General features: G+C 45.7%; 2 protein-coding genes across 4 annotated transcripts; both read right to left on the minus strand.

Annotated features, from left to right (window-relative positions):
- Positions 1-2: 2 nt before the first annotated feature.
- On the minus strand, positions 3-11,689 carry LOC122764783 (TBC1 domain family member 9B). The gene is made up of 23 exons (XM_044018716.1): positions 11,468-11,689; positions 10,942-11,052; positions 10,687-10,805; positions 9,473-9,704; positions 8,560-8,818; positions 8,262-8,469; positions 8,024-8,194; positions 7,812-7,949; positions 7,579-7,729; positions 7,236-7,450; positions 7,047-7,164; positions 6,770-6,972; positions 6,564-6,646; positions 6,340-6,469; positions 6,169-6,267; positions 6,026-6,094; positions 5,400-5,640; positions 5,210-5,275; positions 3,163-3,231; positions 2,236-2,286; positions 2,088-2,132; positions 1,824-1,915; positions 3-904 (listed from the first exon to the last, which is right to left on the minus strand). Exons 1-23 carry the CDS (start codon positions 11,583-11,585, stop codon positions 287-289), a joined length of 3,606 nt encoding a protein of 1,201 aa, XP_043874651.1. The 5' UTR covers positions 11,586-11,689; the 3' UTR covers positions 3-286.
- Positions 11,690-14,110: 2,421 nt separating this feature from the next.
- On the minus strand, positions 14,111-22,165 carry rnf130 (ring finger protein 130). Of its 3 annotated transcripts, XM_044018723.1 has the most exons (10): positions 21,932-22,165; positions 21,614-21,845; positions 20,817-21,102; positions 20,023-20,214; positions 18,168-18,418; positions 17,518-17,589; positions 17,302-17,384; positions 16,901-16,997; positions 16,641-16,827; positions 14,111-16,081 (listed from the first exon to the last, which is right to left on the minus strand). In XM_044018723.1, the coding sequence occupies exons 3-10, from the start codon at positions 21,076-21,078 to the stop codon at positions 15,972-15,974; spliced, it is 1,254 nt and encodes a 417-aa protein (XP_043874658.1). In that variant the 5' UTR covers positions 21,079-21,102; positions 21,614-21,845; positions 21,932-22,165; the 3' UTR covers positions 14,111-15,971. The 3 variants fall into 3 exon arrangements, with proteins under 3 accessions (XP_043874658.1, XP_043874659.1, XP_043874660.1); XM_044018724.1 differs by lacking the exon at positions 21,614-21,845; XM_044018725.1 differs by lacking the exon at positions 14,111-16,081 and having other exon boundaries at positions 16,669-16,804; positions 21,614-22,165.
- Positions 22,166-22,177: the final 12 nt, after the last annotated feature.

The raw sequence follows: 22,177 nt of genomic DNA on the forward strand, positions 1-22,177 counted from the left end.
GATTACAAATCGTCATCTTTTTAACACACTTCCATTCAAACAACCAGCAGAGTCGCCCCCTGGTGGCTAGTCAATAGATTCTTCTTTCCTGGTCCATTTTTATATATGATTTAAAAAAGCATAAACTTCTTAAGATTCAGACAAATGTTAAAATTGTCAGTCAAACATGGTTTAAAGGGTGTGACCAATTCTTTTAGCCACACCCATGTGTAGGTCAGCGACGTCCTCGCTCCTCAGACCAACCTTCACCAACAGTGATGTCATCATCTGATTCAGCTAATGTGACTCAGATTGAATGCTGGGAGACTTCGTGGTCAGAGGCGGAGCTTATCTGACGCTCCACTGCCCGCTGGGCCTTACAGGCGGCCATCTTGTTCTGGATGTTCTCTTTCCTTTCAAAGTAGTGAACAAGCGGCTGCTCGGTCAGCAGCGATGCCAACACCTGCTCAAAGGTGATCGACCAATCCACGTCCAGGACACTGCCCCGCCTCTGCTCACTGCCCCGCCTCTGCTCGCCACTGCACCCCAGCACTGTGTCATCACCAATGTCATCACACGGCAGCGAGCCCGAACTCACCACGGAGTACGACGATGCCGACGTGTCGTCTTGGACGTCCTCGTCAGGCATGGGAGGAGCTGTGGGCTCAAGCTGGGCGTCGGCCAGTGCCTGAAATACCTGAGACTCAGCTGATGCCCCCTCCACAAAGTCATGGGGCGTGGCCTGAACAGGAGGTGGGGCCTGAGCAGCAGCAGGTTTGTTTGTGCCGTTATTGAACTTCTTGCCGACCTCGCCGATGCGCAGCAGGAGACTGGCCACCGTGGCGATGGCGTGATAGAGCTGCTGCTCCGCCTCCTCCTCACTGAACAGGTTATACAGAGTTTTACAAAACTCTATGAACTGTTCCTTTAACATAGAGAGAGAGACAGAGAGAGGTCAGATGTCTGTGTGACTAGCCACGCCCCTACAGTGAATCATGGAGGAGGAGTTTCCGACTCATTCTGAAGGAGCGTGATCAGCTGTTAGACAAGTAAGTAGTCTACTGAGATCAGTGTATATATTATATAATAATAACATAAACGTACAGTGTGTAATATACCGTAAATGTAAACATGCACAAGTGTAATATACCGCAAACGTGCACAAGTGTAACATACCATAAACCCATAAACGTACACAAGTGTAATATACCGTAAACGTGCACGAGTGTTATATACCGTAAACGTGCACAAGTGTTAAATACCGTAAACGTGCACAAGTGTTATACCAGGTAACGCGTGCAAAAGTTATATATTAGTATGCAGTGTTATATACCGTGAACACAAGCGTGCAGCAATACTGCGAACAGCGCGCGTTATATACCATAAACGCGTGCACAAGTGTTATATATCGCGTGCGTACAAGTGTAACGCACAGTTATATTAAAGCGCACAAGCAAATATATCATAAACGTAAAAGGGTGTAATATCACAACGGTACGCGTTAAATACCGTAAATATTGAAGAGATTACCGTAAAGCGTGCACAAGTGTAACATATACGTGCGCGTACACGTAACATACTGTAAACGTGCACAAGTGTTATATACCGTAAATGTGCACAAGTGTTATATACCTTAAACGTGCGTGAGTGTAATATACCGTAAACGTGCACGAGTGTTCTATACCGTAAACGTGCACGAGTGTAATATACCGTAAACGTGCACGAGTGTTCTATACCGTAAACGTGCACAAGGGTAATATACCACACAGTTGGACTGTGTGTGTGTGTGCGTGTGCCTGTGTGGGGCAGGGAGGGGGCGGGGCATCTCCATGGTGATGTCTCACCTGGTTGATCCTGGGCAGGTCTTTGATGGTCTCAGTCTTGGTCTCCTTCTCTTTGGTCCACATCCTCAGATAAAACTTGTAGTCCTTCACCTCTGCAGCAGCCAGAGGTCAGAGGTCACTTCATCTGCACGTCTCTTCATATGTAAACATTCATGTTCACCAGCAGGAGGTGCCACTCACTGACTCATTCAGTCACTCACTGACTCATTCTTTCACTCACTCATTCATTCACTCACTCATTCATTCACTCACTCACTCACTCACCTCTCTTCTTCTCTCCTTCTCCTGCTTCCTTTTTCCCGTCGTCACCTGTTCAAACAACAATCATTACACTTCCTGCTTGTGCTATGACATCACTTAGTGTGGGCAGGGCCTGAGCACATTCACATGTTCCAATCACAGCAACACCCACCTGTCACTTCCTGCTGCCGTACAGAGTCCAGGTGAGACACGAGGGAGGAGTCTGGATTAAAAGGGAGGAGAAAAAGGAGAAGGAGACAGAAGAGGAGGAGGAGCAACAGGAGGAAGATGAGGAGAAAACAGCAAGAGCAACAGGAGGAGGAAGAGAGAAGAGAGATTTGAAGTAGAATTAGAAATTTAAATTAAATGATATAAAAAGATATTGATCATTCATTTTTATGAAGTAAACACACACACGTAGAGAGACACACACACAAACAACACAGAGTTCATTAATAAGTTAGCACAGATCATCTGTTAGTTAGTGTAAATCAACTGTTAGTTAGTATAGATCATCTGTTAGTGTAGTTCATCTGTTAGTATAGATAATCTATTAGTTAGTGTAGTTCATCTGTTAGGTAGTATAGTTCATCTGTTAGGTAGTGTAGTTCATCTAGTTAATGTAGATAATCGCTTAGTACAGACCATCTATTAGTTAGTGTAGTTCATCTGTTAGGTAGTGTAGTTCATCTAGTTAATGTAGATAATCTCTTAGTACAGACCATCTATTAGTTAGTGTAGATCATCTGTTAGTTAGTATAGCTCATCTATTAGTTAGTGTAGTTCATCTGTTAGGTAGTATAGTTCATCTGTTAGGTAGTGTAGTTCATCTAGTTAATGTAGATAATCTCTTAGTACAGACCATCTATTAGTTAGTGTAGTTCATCTGTTAGTGTAGATCATCTGTTAGTTAGTATAGCTCATCTGTTGTAGTTAATGGAAACAAACAAAGTAATGGACATGATACACTCAGGTCAAATAACCGTTACTATCATATATACAACCCCTGACCTACGACCTCATCACACCACATTAACTACAACAGCATCTGTATTGATATGTATTTAGAACAGATCAGTATTTATTGATCGGTTATTACCTTGTGTTTCTTCCTCAGTAAAGAAGGTCGTGGCCTCCAGAGCAGACTCCGCCTCCTCAGCACACAGAGCTGAAACATCAGGGGTGGGGGTTCATAGGTCAGATCCTAAAACACACACAAGCTGCGTCTCCAGCCAGGTACTGGATCCTCTAAAGTGGACAGTTTCTAACACACACACACACACACACACACACACACAGAGAGACAGTGGACATGTCCTCTGTCCACTAACCCAGCTCACTCTCTTCTTCTATTAAATCTGTCATCAAGAAGCTAAATGCTGTCGTTGACTGTTGCTGTTTAAGTTGTGTGAGTAAATAAATCTGCTCTATATACACAGATGTGATGTCAAATCAAGTTTATGTTTAAACACAGTTGTAGAAGAATTGAGTGATTTTTGTATCAGTCTATTTTAGTCTCACACAGAGACAAACTATTGTCCTTCAATGTTTTTAACCTGGAAATAAAACTTTATTTCAGAAGTATTAGAAGAGTTTGACCAGGTCAAAGGTCAAATAAAGCTGCTGGAGCTTCTTCTGTTTAATCATTCAATAAAATTAAGAATCAGCAGAAAATATTTCACAATGATCAATAATCTTTTTTTGTGTTTGTTTATAATGAATTATTATAATGACTCCACTGCATCTGTTCCGTTGTTTAAATAAAGTTTTACAAAGACTTCTGGGATGTCCTCACTGTGAAGGACACACAAATGTCAATTATTTGTCTGTCAGTTAGGACACGCCCACAACACTGTGACGGACATTTGAATAAAGACATGATTTAAATCACAACTGTATGTGATAAAGTCAGTGATCATGTATTTGTGATTTCTCTGAACACCCTATAGCACCTCCTACTGGCCACAAATGCAACTCTATGAGAATATTAATCTGTCATTTCACAAATCACGTTCTTTTACAGTCGCAGTAAAAGCTCATGTTGTGAACACAGATCCACATAGAATAGAACAGAACAGAATAGAAATACTTTATTTATCCCCAAGGGGAAAGTGTTTCAACATCAAACCTTGTCCAGGATTTTACACTACAAAGTACACTGTAGAACTTTCTAGCAGGCAAAGCTACTTATCTTTCATTCTATTTATCTGTTTATTGTTGTAATTGGTATCAAAGCGCCGTTGCCTTTAAAGTGCCTTTAAGGTGCATTGTCAAAGCCTTCATATGTGGCTTTGTAAATCTAGCCATCATCAGAACCTGTACGACGAACTGCTGTCTAACTAACTAACTTCTAACTAACTAACAGACTGCTGTCCAACTACTGTTTAACTGTGTATGTGGTATAAACCTTCAGAAAGACAGTGGAGTTGTACCCGCCGTACTTGTTCTGGTTACCCTTTCCAGGAGGGTGTATTGAGCTGAAAGGATCAGCCAGTAAAAATCTGGACATACATTTTTAATGTATTATTAACTTATTAATCATTATTATTATTATTATTGTTAATAATAATAATCACATATTGTTATTATTATAAATATTATTATTACTAACATACTATTATTATTATCATTATTATTAAGTTATTATTATTATTAACTTTTTTGTTTGATTTGTAGAATAACTTTGCTTTTGTTTTATATGAAATCCTGATGTATCCAATAGTAGAGGACAGTGTAGAACAGTAGAGAACAATGTAGCACAGTATAGAACAGTGTAGCACAGAAAAGAACTATAGAACAGTGTAGAACAGTAGAGAACAGTGTAGCACAGTATAGAACAGTAGAGAACAATGTAGAACAGTATAGAACAGTAGAGAACAATGTAGCACAGTATAGAACAGTGTAGCACAGAAAAGAACTATAGAACAGTGTAGAACAGTAGAGAACAGTGTAGCACAGTAAAGACAGTAGAGAACAGTGTAGAACAGTAAAGACAGTAGAGAACAGTGTAGAACAGTAAAGAACAGTGCAGAACAGTGCAGAACAGGCGTTCATGCAACACACTAAGTCAAGACTCGCTTTTTCAGAAATCCTGGATTTTTTAATTCTACTTTGGTGCAACAGGCCCAAATCCACACAACTGTTACCTGGTGGTAGGTGGAGCTTGTACAACAGTTTGAGTTTCTCTGTCATGTCTCCATGATACATCACACCTGCAACACACAAACAAACAATCTCAGAACAAATAAACACATAAAACACTCAAAACAGTCAATTCTGGTCTGGTTCTGAAATGATCAGATCCTCAGGAGTGCCAGAAGCAGAACCAGGACTCACTGAGTCCAGTAATGAACTCTTTGAAGTTGACCAGTCCATCCCGGTTCTGGTCCAGGAGTCTGAAGAGGCGTGCCGACAATGAGGGGGTGTGGCCTCCACACACCCAGGGGGTGAGCGCCGTGAAGAGCTGGCAGAACTGAGCCGGGTCGATGCGGTACTGCTCAAGGTACGGAAGACTCGGGTCGTGGCGCTCTGCCGCAGAACTTCTGGAGCCCCAATAACAGCTCGTCATGTGTTTGGACTGAGGACGCCAGAATACAGGGGGCGGAGTCAGACTGTGAAGTTTCCTTTAATTCATTATAATAATAATGATGTATACACACACACACACACACACACACACATATACACACGTATGTATACGCACGCACACAAACACACATGTTTACAAGTGTAAAGTAAAGTAAAGTAAGTAGAGTTAGTGAGCGAGGATTGAGTTAGTTAGGAGAGTTAGGGAGGAGAGTTAGGGAGGAGAGAGTTAGTGAGGAGTGAGCGAGTTAGTGAGGAGTGAGCGAGTTAGTGAGGAGCGAGTTAGCGAGGAGAGAGTTAGCGAGGAGAGAGTTAGCGAGGAGAGAGTTAGCGAGGAGAGAGTTAGTGACAAACAAAAACAATGACATCATCATCACCTTAAAAAGACAGTAGAGTTCCTCCAGCTCATCGATGCTGAACGCAGACTCTGTCATCATCGCCCTGACCTGCACACACATATACATACACATGAATACTCACCTGCACTAGTATGTTAGCTTCCTGTACCTCAGTCACTCACCACGCTCCTCTTGGCTGTGTCCTCCAGCGACTGAATGACCTTTAACCTTTGTTTGAACCTCATCTGCTCAATGACATCAGAGCGCAGGCTGCCGAACTTCTGAAGAGAGAAGAAGAAGAAAGTTAGGCTGACAGACTGTAGGGGGCGCCAGGGTCATAATTTTGCTCTGACCTCATAAGAGGACTTGATCAGGTCCAAGATGTCGATCTCAGGTGGAGGCTCGTCTCCACTCGTCAGCAAAGCATGAAGGTGAGGGATGTTCAGAGACACTGTGTGTCTGTTCACAACGTGGTCCAGGTACCTACACACACACACACACACACACACACACAGACCTGTCCACTCAGACCTGTCTTCTAAGACTCAGACCTGTCCACTGAGACTCAGACGCGTACCTGCCCAGGATGGTCATGGCTTCTCCCTCGTCACTGCAGGACAACAGAGCGTCCATGTTGTCATGGAGAACAGCCAGTGCCACCTGCAGGTAGAGTCAGGAATCCAAGATCAGAGGTCACAGAGGGCACAAATACACTCCAGGACTCACTGGACAGTAACAACCAGTCAGTAACGGGTCAGAAACTGTTCAGAAACGGGTTCAGACCTGAAAGATGACTTTGATGCCCTCGTAGAAGAAGCAGTCTACCAGCAGGGCGGCGCTGTGGAATGGCATCACTGACAGGAATAGAGTGAGGAACCAGGAGAGACTGATGGTGGAGATCACACCAAGATCCTGCATGTGTTCATGAAGAGCAGGCAAGAAGAGCCGAGTCAGGTCCTCAAAGACACCCTGGTCCACTAGAGCTCCTGCAGAGGACCAACAAGAGGACACATCAGAAGACAGAGGACACTGAGCCTGCTGTAGTCAGGTGGACACTGACCTACGACTCTGGTGTTGTAGTAGTCGGGCAACATTCGTTCACACAGCGCCACCAACAGCCAGAAGGCGTGTTCTTCAGGACAGTAGAGCAGCAGGACGGATGTGACGATGTTCATGGCCTGAAGAGACAGAGGGTGTCAGGAGACAGTGGACGGGGCCTATAGAAGCAGCCACACACACATATAATAACCTGGCAGTATCCGATGCCTGGGTTGCGGTGAGCGTACGCAGTGAGGACACGGCGCAGAGCAGCGATGCCCGTCTCGTTCTGGAAAGCCCGGTGTTCAGGCATTGAACGATGGAGGTCCCGTTCTATTTCCTCTGTCGCCAACGAACACTGACCCATGGCCCGTTCAACCAGGTCGCCATAGTAACCAGGGTGAGAGTCCATCTCATTCTGTGCTCCTGAGAGAGAGAACATTCAAGAGAGAGACAGACAGACAGACGCACAGACAACTCAAGAGAACTGTTGTTTTATAGAGAGGGAGTGAGAGAGAGAGAGAGAGAGAGAGAGAGAGAGAGCTTGCTCTGACCTGAGAAGAGCAGCCACAGTTCCCCCCTCAGACTCTCTGGAATCCCGTTGAGGACCAGTTCTCTGGTTCTCGACGTTCGGTACATACACACACCCCGACCAAACTCTGAGAAATGGATGTTCCACACCTCTTCCTTCATCTTCTCCTTCATCTGTGGGAGGAGGAGGAGTTAAAGAATGAGGGGGAGGAGTCTCACAAAACCAGCATTTGATGGGTTGGTGACTTGAACTCACAGCTCTGGGACCCAGGTCCTCTGTGGTGGCTGTGGTGGTGACGTGGTACAGCTGCAACAGGCTCTGGCTGGCTGTGGGCAGACCACTGTGGTATTGACGCCCCCTGTGGACAGACTCAGGTCCTGCAGGAGAGGACATCTGAGGACACAACAACAAGTCAGCTGGTTGCAGTGGCACCACTCAGGCACACAGTGGTAGTATAAGTGGCATACAGTGGGCGGCAGCGGGCTGTCGGGCGTGCGTTGCAGGAAGTCGGAGATTCTTTGGACCAGGAAGTCTCTGTCTTTGAGGTTTGAAAACAGGAAGTTCATCTTGTTCTTGGTGCTGATGGAGACGGGACACGGAAGAACGCTGCTGCTGTCGGCCTTCTCTACGACTGACACCTGAGGAGGAGCAGAGCATTATGGGTACTGTTTGTGTGTGTGTGTGTGTGTGTGTGTGTGCGTGTACCTCTCGTAGTGGGATGATCAGCTGACACACTTCTTCTTCTCTGCTGTTAAAACAGATGTAGTTGTTGGAGATGAAAAGCTGACCGATCACGTGCGTCTTGGCAAACGGCGCCCACAGCGTGCAGTCCGTGTGACCGTCCAGGCGCTCGTCTTGTGTCAGGCGGAACATGGTGCGGTAGCGCTCGTTCTTTGCCCGGGCATCCAGGTCCCTGCAGCAACGACAGACAGGAAACAGCTGGTCAGGTGTGAGGTCACAGGTTAGCGATAGTGAGAGGCGTGGTCACTGAGCAGAGCGACACCTCTTGAGAACAGAGACGTTCTTGAGTGTCTTGCAGGGTTTGGGCAGCGAGTGGTCGGCGGCGAAGGCCTCGTTGTCGAGCAGCTGACGCATGGCGATGTTAGCGAGCTGCTCCATCAGAGCCAATGTTTCGTTGATGTTGAGGAACATGGAGAAGAAGCGTTCTGTGTGGCGTGTGCTGACGCGGACACTCTCCGGAAACACCAGGGTGGCGTTCTTCTCCAGCTGGGTCACCTCAGTCCACGGCACCACCAAGGTCACTGGGGGCTTATGTTATGTTTATATGGTGCGTTTCATTCGCTCACTGTCAGCATATATTCATTCATATTCAGATGATGAGCTAACAAACTTCTCATTTTCAATTCATTACATTACATTACATGTCATTTAGCAGACGCTTTTATCCAAAGCGACTTACAATGGAATCAAGTACAATTAGCCAGGGGTGGAATCGAACTTGCGACCATGATGTCTTTGGTACACAAGGTAGGGTCTTAACCACTGAGCCACTCCACCCCTTTCAGCTCCTCAGGAAGGTGTGGTGAACCATAACCTTAACCAGTTAGTACCTAACCCTTACATAAACACTAACCAGTTAATGATTAACCAGTTAATACCTAACCCTTACATAAACACTAACCAGTAAATGACTAACCAGTTAATACCTAACCCTTACATAAACACTAACCAGTTAATGGCTAACCTTTACCTAAACTAATAACCAACTATTAGGTGATTTAATAATTAATCTAACACTAACCCTAACCAGTTAATGACTACCCTGTGTCAGTGACCATTTGATGTCACATTAATCTTCATACAAACAGAACTGTTTGGTTTGTGTTCAGGAGGCGGAGCTTGGTTTGTTATCATCATCGTTATTGGCACAATTGAAGACAGTTGATGGCTCATACCCTCTTTGCCCAGCAGGAGGGAGTAGAAGCACAGGTGGTTGATGGACAGGTAGAGCCAGCCTTGGCGAGGAACTCGTCCTTTCCAGAAGCTGCACGAGTAATAATTGACCAGCTTCTCTTCTTCAGGCATCCCGAACAACTGCCGCATCTTTAGCTCCGCCTCCCGGAACTTCCCACTGTCCTCCTCTGGCTCCTCTCTCTGCTTCAGACGTTTCTCCTCCGCTATGATGCCCTGAAAATTGTGACATCACTTATTAGGGACATACCGATCCGATATTGATATCGGATATTGGTCCGATATCAGCCAAAAAAGGATTATGTCGGACTGCCTCTAAAATCTCCGATACAAACGCTCCTATACAACCCTCCAGCACTTCTATCCAGCAGCGCCCCTTGTGATCACGTGGGCTCTGCATGTTGGATGCATGTAGATCACATGATCACAACAACAGTGTGTGAGTGTGTGTGTGCTACTGCTATTTCAGAGGTAAAACATTTTTCTTTAACCTCTGAAATCAGAGGCTACGAAGCCGCGCAGCGAGCGCGAGTTAGCCATTAACACCATGCTACCTCATCCTGAGGCGAGCTGCTAAAACAACATTATTTCATAAACCAGTGCCACCTGTCGACTTTCAACAGCCTCCGTTTGTTAATTATACCCCAAAAACCAGCCATGCTAAGAGCTTAGTGTGTTTTAAATGTGTCCTGAAGCTCCACACACGGAGCTACAGTAAGTACGTCTGCGGGGCCGGTCCCCGGGTTCCGGGTTTACCTGTGGGACGAGTCACTCACCCTCTGTGGGTTGGGCTAATTCAAAATAGTGAAAACAATGGGGGTGTTCTCTGAAGACACGCTGTTACCTGTGAAACACAGCTGCTCTAAAAACACCCCCATGAGCACTTGGTACTTTCCTCCTGATGAAATAAACCATAGACTGTATGAAACAAACATGGAAAAAATGTGATATTTTAATGTTGAAGGTTAAAATTTATGTAACCACTGGTTAATAATAAATGGGTCAGTTTTTCTCATACTATTGTTCTCTGTTTAAGTAATATCCCTTGATCAAGCCTATTCTAACATTCCACACTACAAAATATGTAATTAAAGTATGTATGATTCGTGCTGATATCGTATCGGATCAATATCGGTATCGGCCAATACTCAAGGCTGCAATATCGGTATCGTATCAGAAGGAACAAGAAGAGACATACACAGATCTTCCCTTTGACAAAGGTGGTGACGTCTTCATCGTTGTCAAAGATGGCGACCGTCTGCAGCAGGTTGGTCTCCAGCCAATCCCAGTGCTCTGTGATCTCCTTCCTGGAAGAGCCTGAAAGACCAGAGTGGAGGTCAACAACACAGTCCAGACCGATCTGGACCGAACCAGATCTGTCCAGACTGGTCCAAACCAGACCATCCCACACCAGATCAGATCACTGTGGCCCAGACCAAATAAGTCCACTCACCACAGGCTACGTTCCAGTAGATCTGAGAGTCCGAAGTCTGCAGAAGGATCCTGTATGGAGCCACTCTGGCACTGGAGTCCAGGACCACATCTAGAGTCCCAACCAGGAGACCTTCACACTCACACACACACACACACACACACAGGACACAGAGAGGGATACAAGTAAACCAGGTGAACCAGGGGACCTTCACACAAGCAAAGCAATTTTCCAAGGAATCTGATTGGTCAGTATATATATATATATATTATATATTATATATTATATATATTATTTTCGTTTTAAGCTTGTGCTACTGAACAGTTCCAGCCCCTCTGGACCAGAACCCCCAGGTCATTTGTTACCTGACAACCAAACCTGTCCAGGTGAGCTGAGACAGGGGTTGGAGCTCTATTTCCATGACAACTGCCCAGACTCACTGAAGAATGACCAGAGACACTGAGACCCAGAGGACATGGATGGTCCCGAATCCAGGACAAAGTCCTGAAGAGGACAAGAACAAATGGACCAAAAGTCAGATACTCACCGGACAGACCCCCTCCTCGGCCGTGACCCCTCCTCCTCTGCAAGACGAAGAATGGGTTCGCCCGCTCCGAGACCCACAGCGCCCCCGCCAGGAGCACCTCCTCCGGCTGGATCCACATCTCAGCCCCGCTCGATAATAGTTACTGCCCCCTCACCGTCAGTTACTGTCCCCTCCTCTCAGAAAGCTGTCGCCTCCTCTCAGAAAACTGCCCCATCACCGTCAGTAACTCAGAAAACTATCCCTCACCAAAGTAACCGCTCCCTCCTCAGAAAAACCATCCCTCACCGCCCCAGCACCGCCCTCCTCCAGAAAAACGCCCCTCACCGTCAATAATCTCTGGCCTCTTCCTCAGAAAACGTCTCCACCAGTCAGTAATCCCCTGCCCCTCCTCCTCCCCAGAAAACGGCCCCTCACCGCCAGTAACTGCCCTCCTCAGGAAAACTATCCCCTCACCGGGCTTCAAGTAACTGCCCCCTCCCAGAAACGGGCCCCCTCACCGCCAGCAACTGCCCCCTCTCAAACGGCCCCTCACCGCCAGTAACTGCCCTCAGAAACGGCCCCCACCGCCAGCAACCGCCCCTCCTCAGAAACTGCCTCGTCAGTAACTGCCCTCCTCAGAAAACTATCCCTCACCGCCAAAGTAACTGCCCTCTCTTTGAACTATCCCCTACCGTCAGTAACTGCCCCTTCCTCAGAAAACGGCCCTCACCGGGTCAATAACTGCCCTCCTCCAGAAAAACGGCCCCCTCACTGTCAGTACCTCCTGCAGTGGCTCCCCTACCGCCAGTAACTGCCCTCCTCAGCCCTCACCGCCAGTAACTGCCCCCTCACCGTCAGTAACTGCCCTGTCTGACAAACACGGAGCTGATGTTTTTTTTCCTCGGTCAGGAGACTGCACATCACTTCCGGGTGTGTAGACGCGACAGCGCACTGCGTCATGACGTCACAGAGATTGAAAGGTTTTTGCGTTTAAAAATGAGGACGTTGTTATTATTAAATGTGTAGACAATAAAATACAGACATGTTCAAACCGACACGGTTTCCATGACTAAAGAATCTACAAAAAATGTTTGAACCGTGTGACAACGTTCAAACATAGACCACGCCTCCTTCTTAAAGCTGCAGTATCATTTATGTAACGAGTCCTGAATGACATGGATAGTCCACGGTTTTTCCGTCATGGACACGTGTTTTCGTCAGCTCAGTTTATATATTCAATTCAGTGTTATTTGTATAGCGCCAAATCCTAACATACATTATCTCAAGGCACTGTACATAGACAACATCAAGGAGAGCAGAGAACCCCAACAGTTCACACAACGAGCAAACACTAGGCATCAGTGGAGAGAAAAAAACTCCCTCTTAACAGAAGAAGAAATCTCTGACAGAACCAGGCTCAGAGATGTGCGGTCATCTGCCTCGACCGGTTGGGGTGAAAGGAAAAATGGGGGACAGTGGAGAGGTGGGGGACAGAAAATGGGGGGAGAAAGGACAGAGGGAGGGAGAGACCAGCAGCAGATACACAACAACTGTATCAAGTTACAAGTTTATACAGTCAATGATATCGACTTTTAATTATAGCACAATAATAATGGTGATGATATGTATGATATGGATAGCCTCAAAAACTGGATCTGGATCCTGCAACCTGCATGATGAGAATCCAGAGAGAGAGAGAGAGAGAGAAAGAGAGAGAGAAAGAGACAAGGTTAATGACATATAAAAAGTCATAATCATACCCTGAGTGTGAGAGAGTGAATGTGTGTGCACCACAGGAAAATCCCCCAGCAGTCTAGTTCTATAGCAGCATAACTAAGAGCTCTAACTACAAGCTTTATCAAAAAGGAAAGTTTTAAGTCTAACTTTAAATACAGAGAGAGGCTCCGCCTCCCCAACTGTCATTGGAAGCTGGTTCCACAGGAGAGGAGGAGCCTGGTAACTGAAGGCTCCGCCTCCCATTCTGCTCTTACATACTCTGGGAACCACAAGTAAACCTGTATTTTGGGACCTAAGTGGTCTGTTAGGTTGATAAGGTAAGACTAGGTCTTTCAAGTATGAAGGGGCGTGACCGTTAAGTGCTTTGTACGTGAGGAGGAGGATTTTAAATTGAATTCTAAACTGTGGGTGGAGCCAGTGTAGAGAAGCTAACACTGGAGTTATATGGTCTCTCTTTCTAGTTCCTGTCAGAACTCGTGCTGCAGCATTTTGAATTAACTGAAGGATTCTAACAGACTTGTTGGAACATCCTGATAATGTCCTGATAAACTTTAAAAATCCAGAAAGTCCTAAAAAAACAAAAACCTGAAACACAAACAGGAAGTGGGCGTCTACTTCCTGCTCTGCAGAAACATCTTTGCTTCCTATATATATATATATATATAGAGAGAGAGAGATAGATACTGCCCCCTCCTCTCATACATATATATACATATATGTTACTGCCCCCCCCTCATACATATACATATATATATATACATATATATATATATATATATATATATATATATATATATATATATATATATATATATATATACATATACATATATATATATATATATATATATATATGTATATATATATATATATATATATTATACACATAGTGTACATACACACATACACCACTCAACAGTGTCAGTGTCATGTTAAACATTATAACAGTTTAATGACATTAATGCTGAAGCAGTAAAGATACACATCATCTTCATAATCTTCATCATCGTCAACAAAAGTATCATATGACACAGACAAAAGCTGAAGTGTCTTTCAGAGTGTCCATCAGACATATCAGAGATAATATTGATCAATTGATCAGTCAGGTTATTGATTATAATGCTGTTTATAACTGGGTTGGGTTTTTTTTACATAAAGCTGTTTAATACGTTTAAAGGAGCAGTCCACCACTTAAGAAACCCTCAGCTGATACCTGATCAGGTCTGTGATCCGATAGCAGGTCATTGATTACAATGATTGATGACCTGGTTTTGTGGTGGACAGGGCTGATGTCTTATGTCCTCTCATTGGCGCTCAGACCTGCGGCTCACAGGATGTTACCCAGTAAACAGCTGGAACTGTTGTTGACAAGCACTGTTTTCCTATTGATGACGCTATGCAAAGTGAATCCCCATGAGTCCAGTATTTGCACCACACTAAGCCTTGGTCAGTGGCTGGAAGAGCGCTCCATAAGAAACACTGTCATTGAGGACTCCTGAAGTGTGTGACTGTTTCTTTGTTCTAAAGATTCACAAGATGATTTTGTCCAAAGGATCAAAATCAGGGTCCAGATCCTGGGTCCGGTTCCAGTCAGTATTTACAGACAAGGAGTTCTGGTCCAGGTCCGGGTGTTCACAAGCTGTTTTCGGCGACACCTGTTAGTGACAGCTGTGTCCATATGCTGACTGACTGCTGAGGTTTTGTCCCAGACAACCCAGGGGGATCAGTTTCAGATTTGTTTTTCCAGGACAAAGGGACCATCTAAAGAACTTCTTTAGGACCTCTGGGAACGTCCAGGACCTTTACAGGAAACTTCCAAGAATATTGGAACCATTTTAAGACACATAGAACCTTTCCATTAACCTTTGTAGGCACTCCCCAGGAACATCTTAGGAACTTGGATATCTTTTTAAAACTCTCAAAAAACAAACAAACCAAAACAAAACTAAATCTCTTTTCGGCACAAGAAAACCCCAGAAATGTTTTCAGGAATTAAAAAACTTCCTTGAACCTTTTCCTCAACAATTCCAGGGGATTTCTCTGGAAACATTGTAAGAAATCAACCTTTTTTCAGGATCCTTTGATTAGGTGAACTATTCAATGTGACACAGGAACATGTTATCCAGTCCCAGCGTTCTAAGAACCCAACAGCCCTTTAAGAGATAAGATGAACATTACCAAAAACCTGGGACTTTAAGAAAACCTTTAAGCAAAGATTGGAGGAATACTTTGGAAGTCAAGAACCCCTTCAAGGGAACACAGGGACTAATTTAGGCACAAACAACCTTTGACCATGTAAGGAGGTCGAGAAGTTTTCCAGGTACCAAAGTTCTTTTTTGGCTTCCCATGAATCTTCAATGGAAACTTTAAAGAACACTAGGATTCCTGGAACTCTTTCCAAATAACAAATGAATGATTATGGAAGCTACAGACATTTTTCCAGGATCCCAGGAACTATTCAAAGAACTCAGCAACAACATGACTTTCAGTTCTAACAGAGGAATCTGGTTCAGGTTCTAGTTCCTGGACAGAAATCAGTTCTGGATTTAAGCTGTTCATTTGAATATTATTGTTCTTCCAGTTCCTCTTCTGCAAGAAATAAAAAAACATAAGTCTAAACCAAAGCAAGGGTCTAGACTCCTAGTTCAGTCTGGACCAAGACCAGGATCCTGACACCAGCATCCATGTTCAGTCTGAACCAAAGAAAACAATGAGGTTGTTGTTATTAGACTCCTCCCCATCAGCAGGCCAAGGGTCATGGGGGGGTTGGTTATCATGTTGACAGGCCTCAAGACTTGTCATCGTAGAGGTCCAGTGAGGCCTGGATGTCCGGCAGCTCCATGTCACAAACAATGCTGCGAGGAGACATCGAGTTCCTGTTGAAGAAGTGACCGCCACCTGGTAACACCAAAAAACAATCACATGGTCAGTTGTTTTATTTAAACCAGCTTAACAGGTCCAGGTCAGTCAGGATCTAGGATTAGTTTGTTCCAGGTCAGTCAGGATCTGGGTCAGTTTGGTCCAGGTCAGTCAGGATCTGGGGGGCAGTATGTATACTCCCATTGTATAGACCTTATTTTAGGCAGAAACATGCAAGCAGACGCCCGACAATATCTCTGCCTGGCCCGGAGAGACATCTATCTCTAACTGGCTGTGGGAATGTCTGTCTCTGGTAGGCCGCAGAGACATGCGTCTCTGGTAGGCTGCAGAGGCATCTGTCTCTAACTGGCTGTGGGGATGTCCGTCTCTGGTAGGCCGCAGAGGCGTCCGTCTCTGGTAGGCCGCAGAGACGTCGGTCTCTAACTGGCTGTGGGGATGTCTCAGATACACATCAGTGAAATATCTCTCTGTGTGCGATTGGTCCCTAGCAACAGTGTGCAACAAGTAACAAGTTGCTAAATGGTTCAATCACATGGCTTCACGTGTTGGCATGTGTCGTGTCATGCGGCGTTCTTACTGGTCACAGCGATGGTGATGTCAGCGGGCGTTCTGGGCGTGGTCTCAGGATAGGAGGGGCTGAGCGGCTCCAGGCTGATGGAGGGCTGGTTGCTGTCACCCAGTGGCGCCCTCTGGCTTCCAGACGCCTGACTGATGCCGAGACGCTCCACGTCCAACACCACACTGTCCACACAGGGAAGACTGGTCTGAGGACAGAGGACATGAGGGCTGTGACATCATGAATCATGTGACCTGTCTATGATGTCAGCGCTGACTCACCATGATGCCCAGAGCTTTGAGGATGTTGAGTTTACACATGGGACACGTGCAGTGTTCATTCAGCCACGGGTCCACACAGACCTTATGGAAGACATGTCTGAGGAGACACCGAATCATTATCAGGTTTAGTATGAGTGCACATACAAGGACTCACAGTGTATTTTCATTTAGAAACAGAAAAAGAAGACGAGGACAATAAATGTACAACTGACGGACAATAAGTTAACAAAACTGTCAAATACGTTCAGGAGATCATTTACAAAAGTAAGACTAGGAGCACGGGGTCTTTAAATGACTGCAGGAGACAGCAGAGACATGATGCAAGTTCACATCTGGACCAGGAACAGGGCCAATACTAGGACCAGGACCTGAATCCATGTGACGTGCTATCAGAGACTCACTTGCAGGGCAGAATCCGGACCACGTCATTCAGCTGGTATGCTTCAATGCAGACGGCACAGTGGTTAAAGTCCGGGTCAGTCTCCTGCAACAACAGGGAGGGGGACACATTAAGGGACTGGACTCTCTTCTGTCCCTGTAGTGGTCTCAGTCATGTCAAACATGTCTGTCTAAATGTGGATGCATGGACAACTCAGCTCCTGCAGTCTTTTTCTTACCTTGTCTCCTTTTTTCACCGTCCTCGTCGTCAACTTCCCGATGGCTTTTTTTGCGGCATCACCAATACGACGCTGAAAAATGCAGAGAACAATCAGAGGACACAGTAGATAATCGGAGGGCACGGTGCACAAAAGGAGAAAAGTGATCATGTTAGTTAGACTGTAGACTGACAGTTATTTACTGTTGGAGGTGAGGTGAAGGACGGGGGAGGTTGGGTTACACTGGGGGAGGAGGGGGAACATCGTGGGTCCATGTCCTCAGCAGATTCACCTCATTTAATATTAATAATTCATCTGAAGAGGACAGAGGGGGAGGGGCTTTTAATGTATGTTATCTGTTACCCTATTAGCTTGTGAGCTGGATGTCAGTCAGTTAGCACATTAGCCGATGATGTTTAAAAATAAAAGTTTGTCAGTCATCAGGACTAATCAGAGCTCAGCTCAGGGTCAGCTCTCACAGCCTGTTAGCACATCAGCTTGTTAGCATATTAACCTGTTAGCATGCATTTTACCATGTACATTTTATATCTAGTTGTTAATGTTGGTTTGTTAGCTTTATATTTGCCTATTTGCATATTAGCCTGACAGCATTTACATTAGTATGTCAGCTGTATGTTAGCTTGTTAGCATGTAAATTAGCATGTAGTTACCTGGTTGCGGCCCCTAGCGCTGGTGTAGCGGATCTTCTGGATAAAATAGAAGATGAGCCAGGCAGATGAGATGATCATGAGGACGATAAAGGAAATGGAGACAAAGACGAGCGAGCCTCGGTTGATGTTCTTGGTCGGACCGCGTTGACCCACCACCACGGAGACCAAGACGGTCAGGTTCCTGTCCAGATGAGTCAGGAGCTCTTTACCATACGCCTCAGTGATCATCACAGCCACCGTGTCACCAGTACCTGCAAACAACACAGAGAGCAGTCAAGTGATGTGAGGCAGAGTATGTGAGCGCCCTCTGGTGAACAATAATAATCTTAATCTAATGTTCGTGACGTTTAGGTGACAAAGAGGAGGATTATTTATAATGATGTTAATATTTTGTTTTCGCATCATATTCAAATTTAAAGAAACTGAAGATTGTAAACCACTCACTCGTCGGAACCAAAGTCCACAGAGAAAATCAGTGATTTCACATCAGTGATTTCACATCAGTGAATTAACATCAGTGATTTAACATCAGTGATTTAACATCAGTGATTTAAAGGGGACATATTATGCAAAATCCACTTTTTAACCATTTCAATACTTATATTTGGGACTCTGGAGGCCCTACCAGTCGCCAAAGTGTGGGAATACTCAGTCATGTTTTCGTGGTCCCGCTTAGTGTAAGTATAGGCCATAAAACACTCCATGTTGAATTCCCTGCACTTATGACGGCAGCATGCGCATTTCACCGCGAATGTTACCGCCCCACCAGTAAGTTTACTTTGGGAGCTCCACCTTAGCTCCACCTTAGCTCCACCTTATTATGTCAACGCGGAGGGACAAGTGTGCTGTTGGTGGCTGCACAGTGGAGCACAGTGTTTTACAGAGGATTTTATATATGAAGCTAATGTGTCGGATAAAGTCAGCAAACGTGTGTTCGTGTGTTCGCACCACTTCACATCAGTATTTAGTCAGCGACGTACAAACACACACATTGTTAAGAAAAGGTCACACAGAGGTCATAACTGACCATTCTGACACGTCCTAATTAAACATATTTGTTCAATACGTCCTCCATGACCGGAGCACACACTCAGTCTGATACAGTCACATACAGCAGCTGTTTATGCAGCGATCAGCGGTGGATCAGTGGTGCTGTCCATAAGTGTTTTTAACTGATTTACAGTTGGACAGTGTTCGGCTCCATCCTTATGTAGGACGTCTCTTCCTGTGACGCGAGCTGCCATGTTGATATTGTCAGAGAACTAGTGGAGGGAGGGGGAGAGGAATGAGGGGAGGGAACAGGAGCTGAGCGAGTGAGCGCTGTAAAGAGGACAAATCAGAAATCCCCTGGAAGAAGTGGGTGTGTGTTTGCCTGTGTCTCATTTGCATATAAAGGGAGCGTTCTGAAAGGGGCGGGTTTAGCAGGGTTATTGAACTGCTATGGTGCTTCATCCTGATGGTGTTTTGACCAAAGCATGTCACTGACATGTTCATTAGGACACCAGGGAACTCGTTTAATGGGGGAAATATGTCTCCTTTAAATATCAGTGATTTCACATCACTGAATTAACATCAGTGATTTCACATCAGTGAATTAACATTCACTTCAAACACAGTTAGCTTAGCATTAGCCCTATAAGTGTAGCTCACACACACTGTCTCACGCACACACACAGACAGACACACACACACTGTCTCACGCACACACAGACAGACACAGACACGCACACACAGACACACACACACACACACACACAGCTCACGCGCACACACAGACAGACACACACACTGTCTCGCACACACACAGACAGACACACACGCACACACACAGTGTCTCTGTGATGATGTCACTGACCTTCATGTCCCATCTTGACCGTCTTGTCGGTGGAGTTGTTGTAGATGAGAACAGCTGTGGCGTTGAACGCCGTCGCCTTCAGGATCTTCTCTTTAAAGGTGCAGTTTCCTCTCTGCAGCAGCGCCACCCATGGGACACCACGAGGAGGGACCACAAACCGAGTGCTGGGGTCACAGCCTTGACGGTCCACCACTGAGGACACACAGCGTTTCCATGGTTATTTCAACAAACACACTCCCAGCATGCTCTGTGGCTGTGTGTCCTCGTGTGTGTGTGTCCTTATGTGTGTGTCCTTGTGTGTGTGTCCTTGTGTGTGTGTCCTCGTGTGTGCCTTTGTGTGCGTGTCCTCATGTGTGTCCTGTGTGTGTGTGTCTCTATGTGTGTGTTCCTCGTGTGTCCTCGTGGTGTGTCCTTGTGTGTGTATCCCTGTGTGTGTCCTCATGTGTGTGTCCTCATGTGTCCTCATGTGTGTGTGTGTGTCCTTGTGTGTGTCCTTGTGTGTGTGTGTGTCCTGTGTGTGTCCTATGTGTGTGTCCCTGCACTTATGAGGTGCCTTTGTGTGTGTGCCTTCATGTGTGTGTCCTCGTGTGTGTGTGCCTTCATGTGTGTGTCCTTGTGTGTGTGTCTTCATGTGTGTGTGTCCTTGTGTGTGTGCCCTTGTGTGTCCTCTGTGCCTTCATGTGTGTGTGTGTCCTCATGTGTGTCCTCATGTGTGTCCTTGTGTGTGTATCCTCGTGTGTGCCTTTGTGTGCGTGTCTTCACGTTTGTGTGTGTCCTCGTGTGTGTGTCCTCACCTCCGTGATGCGGTGCAGGTGCGATGACCACGCCCCTTGTGTCCACCTTGGGTGAGTTCTGTCCATATGTCCCGTCATCGCTGCTCATCACATGGACGGTGTTCCCGCGAGCGTCCAGCACCGTGGCGTTCACTGTGGCGCCCACATACTCCTCTGACACCATGTTCCTGTCAGAGCGAGCCGCAGAGACAGAGCCCGTCAGAACCAGGACCAGGACCTGGACCTGGGACACAGGAAGACGAGTCCATCTCGGGGACACCATGCTGTCGTTGTCTTTACATCCAACCTATTGGGAGACCAAAAAAATGTAAGACTTCGTCAGTATGTCTTTAACTGTCTCATATGTCTTTAAGTGTCTCATACGTCTTTAAGTGTCTCATATGTCTTTAAGTGTCTCATATGTCTTTAAATGTCTCATACGTCTTTAAGTGTCTCATATGTCTTTAAGTGTCTCATATGTCTTTAAATGTCTCATATGTCTTTAAGTGTCTCATATGTCTTTAAATGTCTCATACGTCTTTAAGTGTCTCATATGTCTTTAAATGTCTCATATGTCTTTAAATGTCTCACTTCTTGCTACAATTCTTCATGACTTAAATTCATGACTAAACTTCTCCATAAAACGCAGAAATCGTTCAAACGGAATCATTTTGAGACATTTGAGGACATCATCATGTCCACGTTTGACACTGATCAGTTTATGTCTCAGTGTCTTTAAATATATCATCATCTCAAATGTCTTTTTAATGTCTGTCCTCAGCGTATTTGATTCAATTAATCTGGTTTATTTTATTTACCTTCACAGTCCTGGTCTGTCCCTTAATGTCCCCGCGGGTTGATTTTAGTTTGTCCCCTTGTTTACACTGGTTGTATTTGTCCACTGTATGCCCTCTGGTGTCCCTCTGTGTCTCTGTCCTCTGCGGACATTAAACACTGGGTTTGGACTTTAAGGCGTAGGACATCATGGAGCATCACCCCCAGGCCGACCTGTGGACACCGTCTGTCTCCAGTGTCCCAGCTGTGCCTGGGCTGGTGGACAGACCCGTGTTAAACGCGGATTAGACGCGGACCTTGGTCTCCACCATGACTCAGTGTTTACCGAGGCTTTGTCTCACCGTGTGGCCGCTCCTACTGTTCGATCCCCGGCCTGTCCTCCAGCGGATGTCCTTTGAACGTCCCGATAAATGTCCCGGTGCGTGTGTGCGTGCGCGTGTGTGCGTGCGCGCGTGTGTGTCCGCTCGGGTCCAGCTGTGGATCAGTGTTTATTCCGGTTTAGACGCTGCAGTGGCTCGAGCTCTTCTCTCCGTTTGAGGGAAACGGCGCATGCGCAGAACAGCAGCTCGGAGGAAACAAAAGGGGGC

Source organism: Solea senegalensis, unplaced genomic scaffold (assembly GCF_019176455.1).
Source record: "Solea senegalensis isolate Sse05_10M unplaced genomic scaffold, IFAPA_SoseM_1 scf7180000017658, whole genome shotgun sequence".
In the NCBI taxonomy this organism is placed as follows: domain Eukaryota; kingdom Metazoa; phylum Chordata; class Actinopteri; order Pleuronectiformes; family Soleidae; genus Solea; species Solea senegalensis.

Excerpts from the sequence above, each read along its gene's own strand:
- rnf130 (XM_044018724.1), bottom strand. The coding sequence starts at position 21,078 with ATGGTGTCCCCGAGATGGACTCGTCTTCCTGTGTCCCAGGTCCAGGTC. Across the intron at positions 17,590-18,167 it reads GCGCTAGGGGCCGCAACCAG|CGTCGTATTGGTGATGCCGC; the intron begins GTAACTACATGC and ends TGCATTTTTCAG. Across the intron at positions 16,828-16,900 it reads TCAAAGCTCTGGGCATCATG|ACCAGTCTTCCCTGTGTGGA; the intron begins GTGAGTCAGCGC and ends CTCTGTCCTCAG.
- LOC122764783 (XM_044018716.1), bottom strand. The coding sequence starts at position 11,585 with ATGTGGATCCAGCCGGAGGAGGTGCTCCTGGCGGGGGCGCTGTGGGTC. Across the intron at positions 11,053-11,467 it reads CCGAGGAGGGGGTCTGTCCG|GTCTCCTGGTTGGGACTCTA; the intron begins GTGAGTATCTGA and ends GTGAGTGTGAAG. Across the intron at positions 5,276-5,399 it reads AGAGTTCATTACTGGACTCA|GTGTGATGTATCATGGAGAC; the intron begins GTGAGTCCTGGT and ends TGTGTGTTGCAG.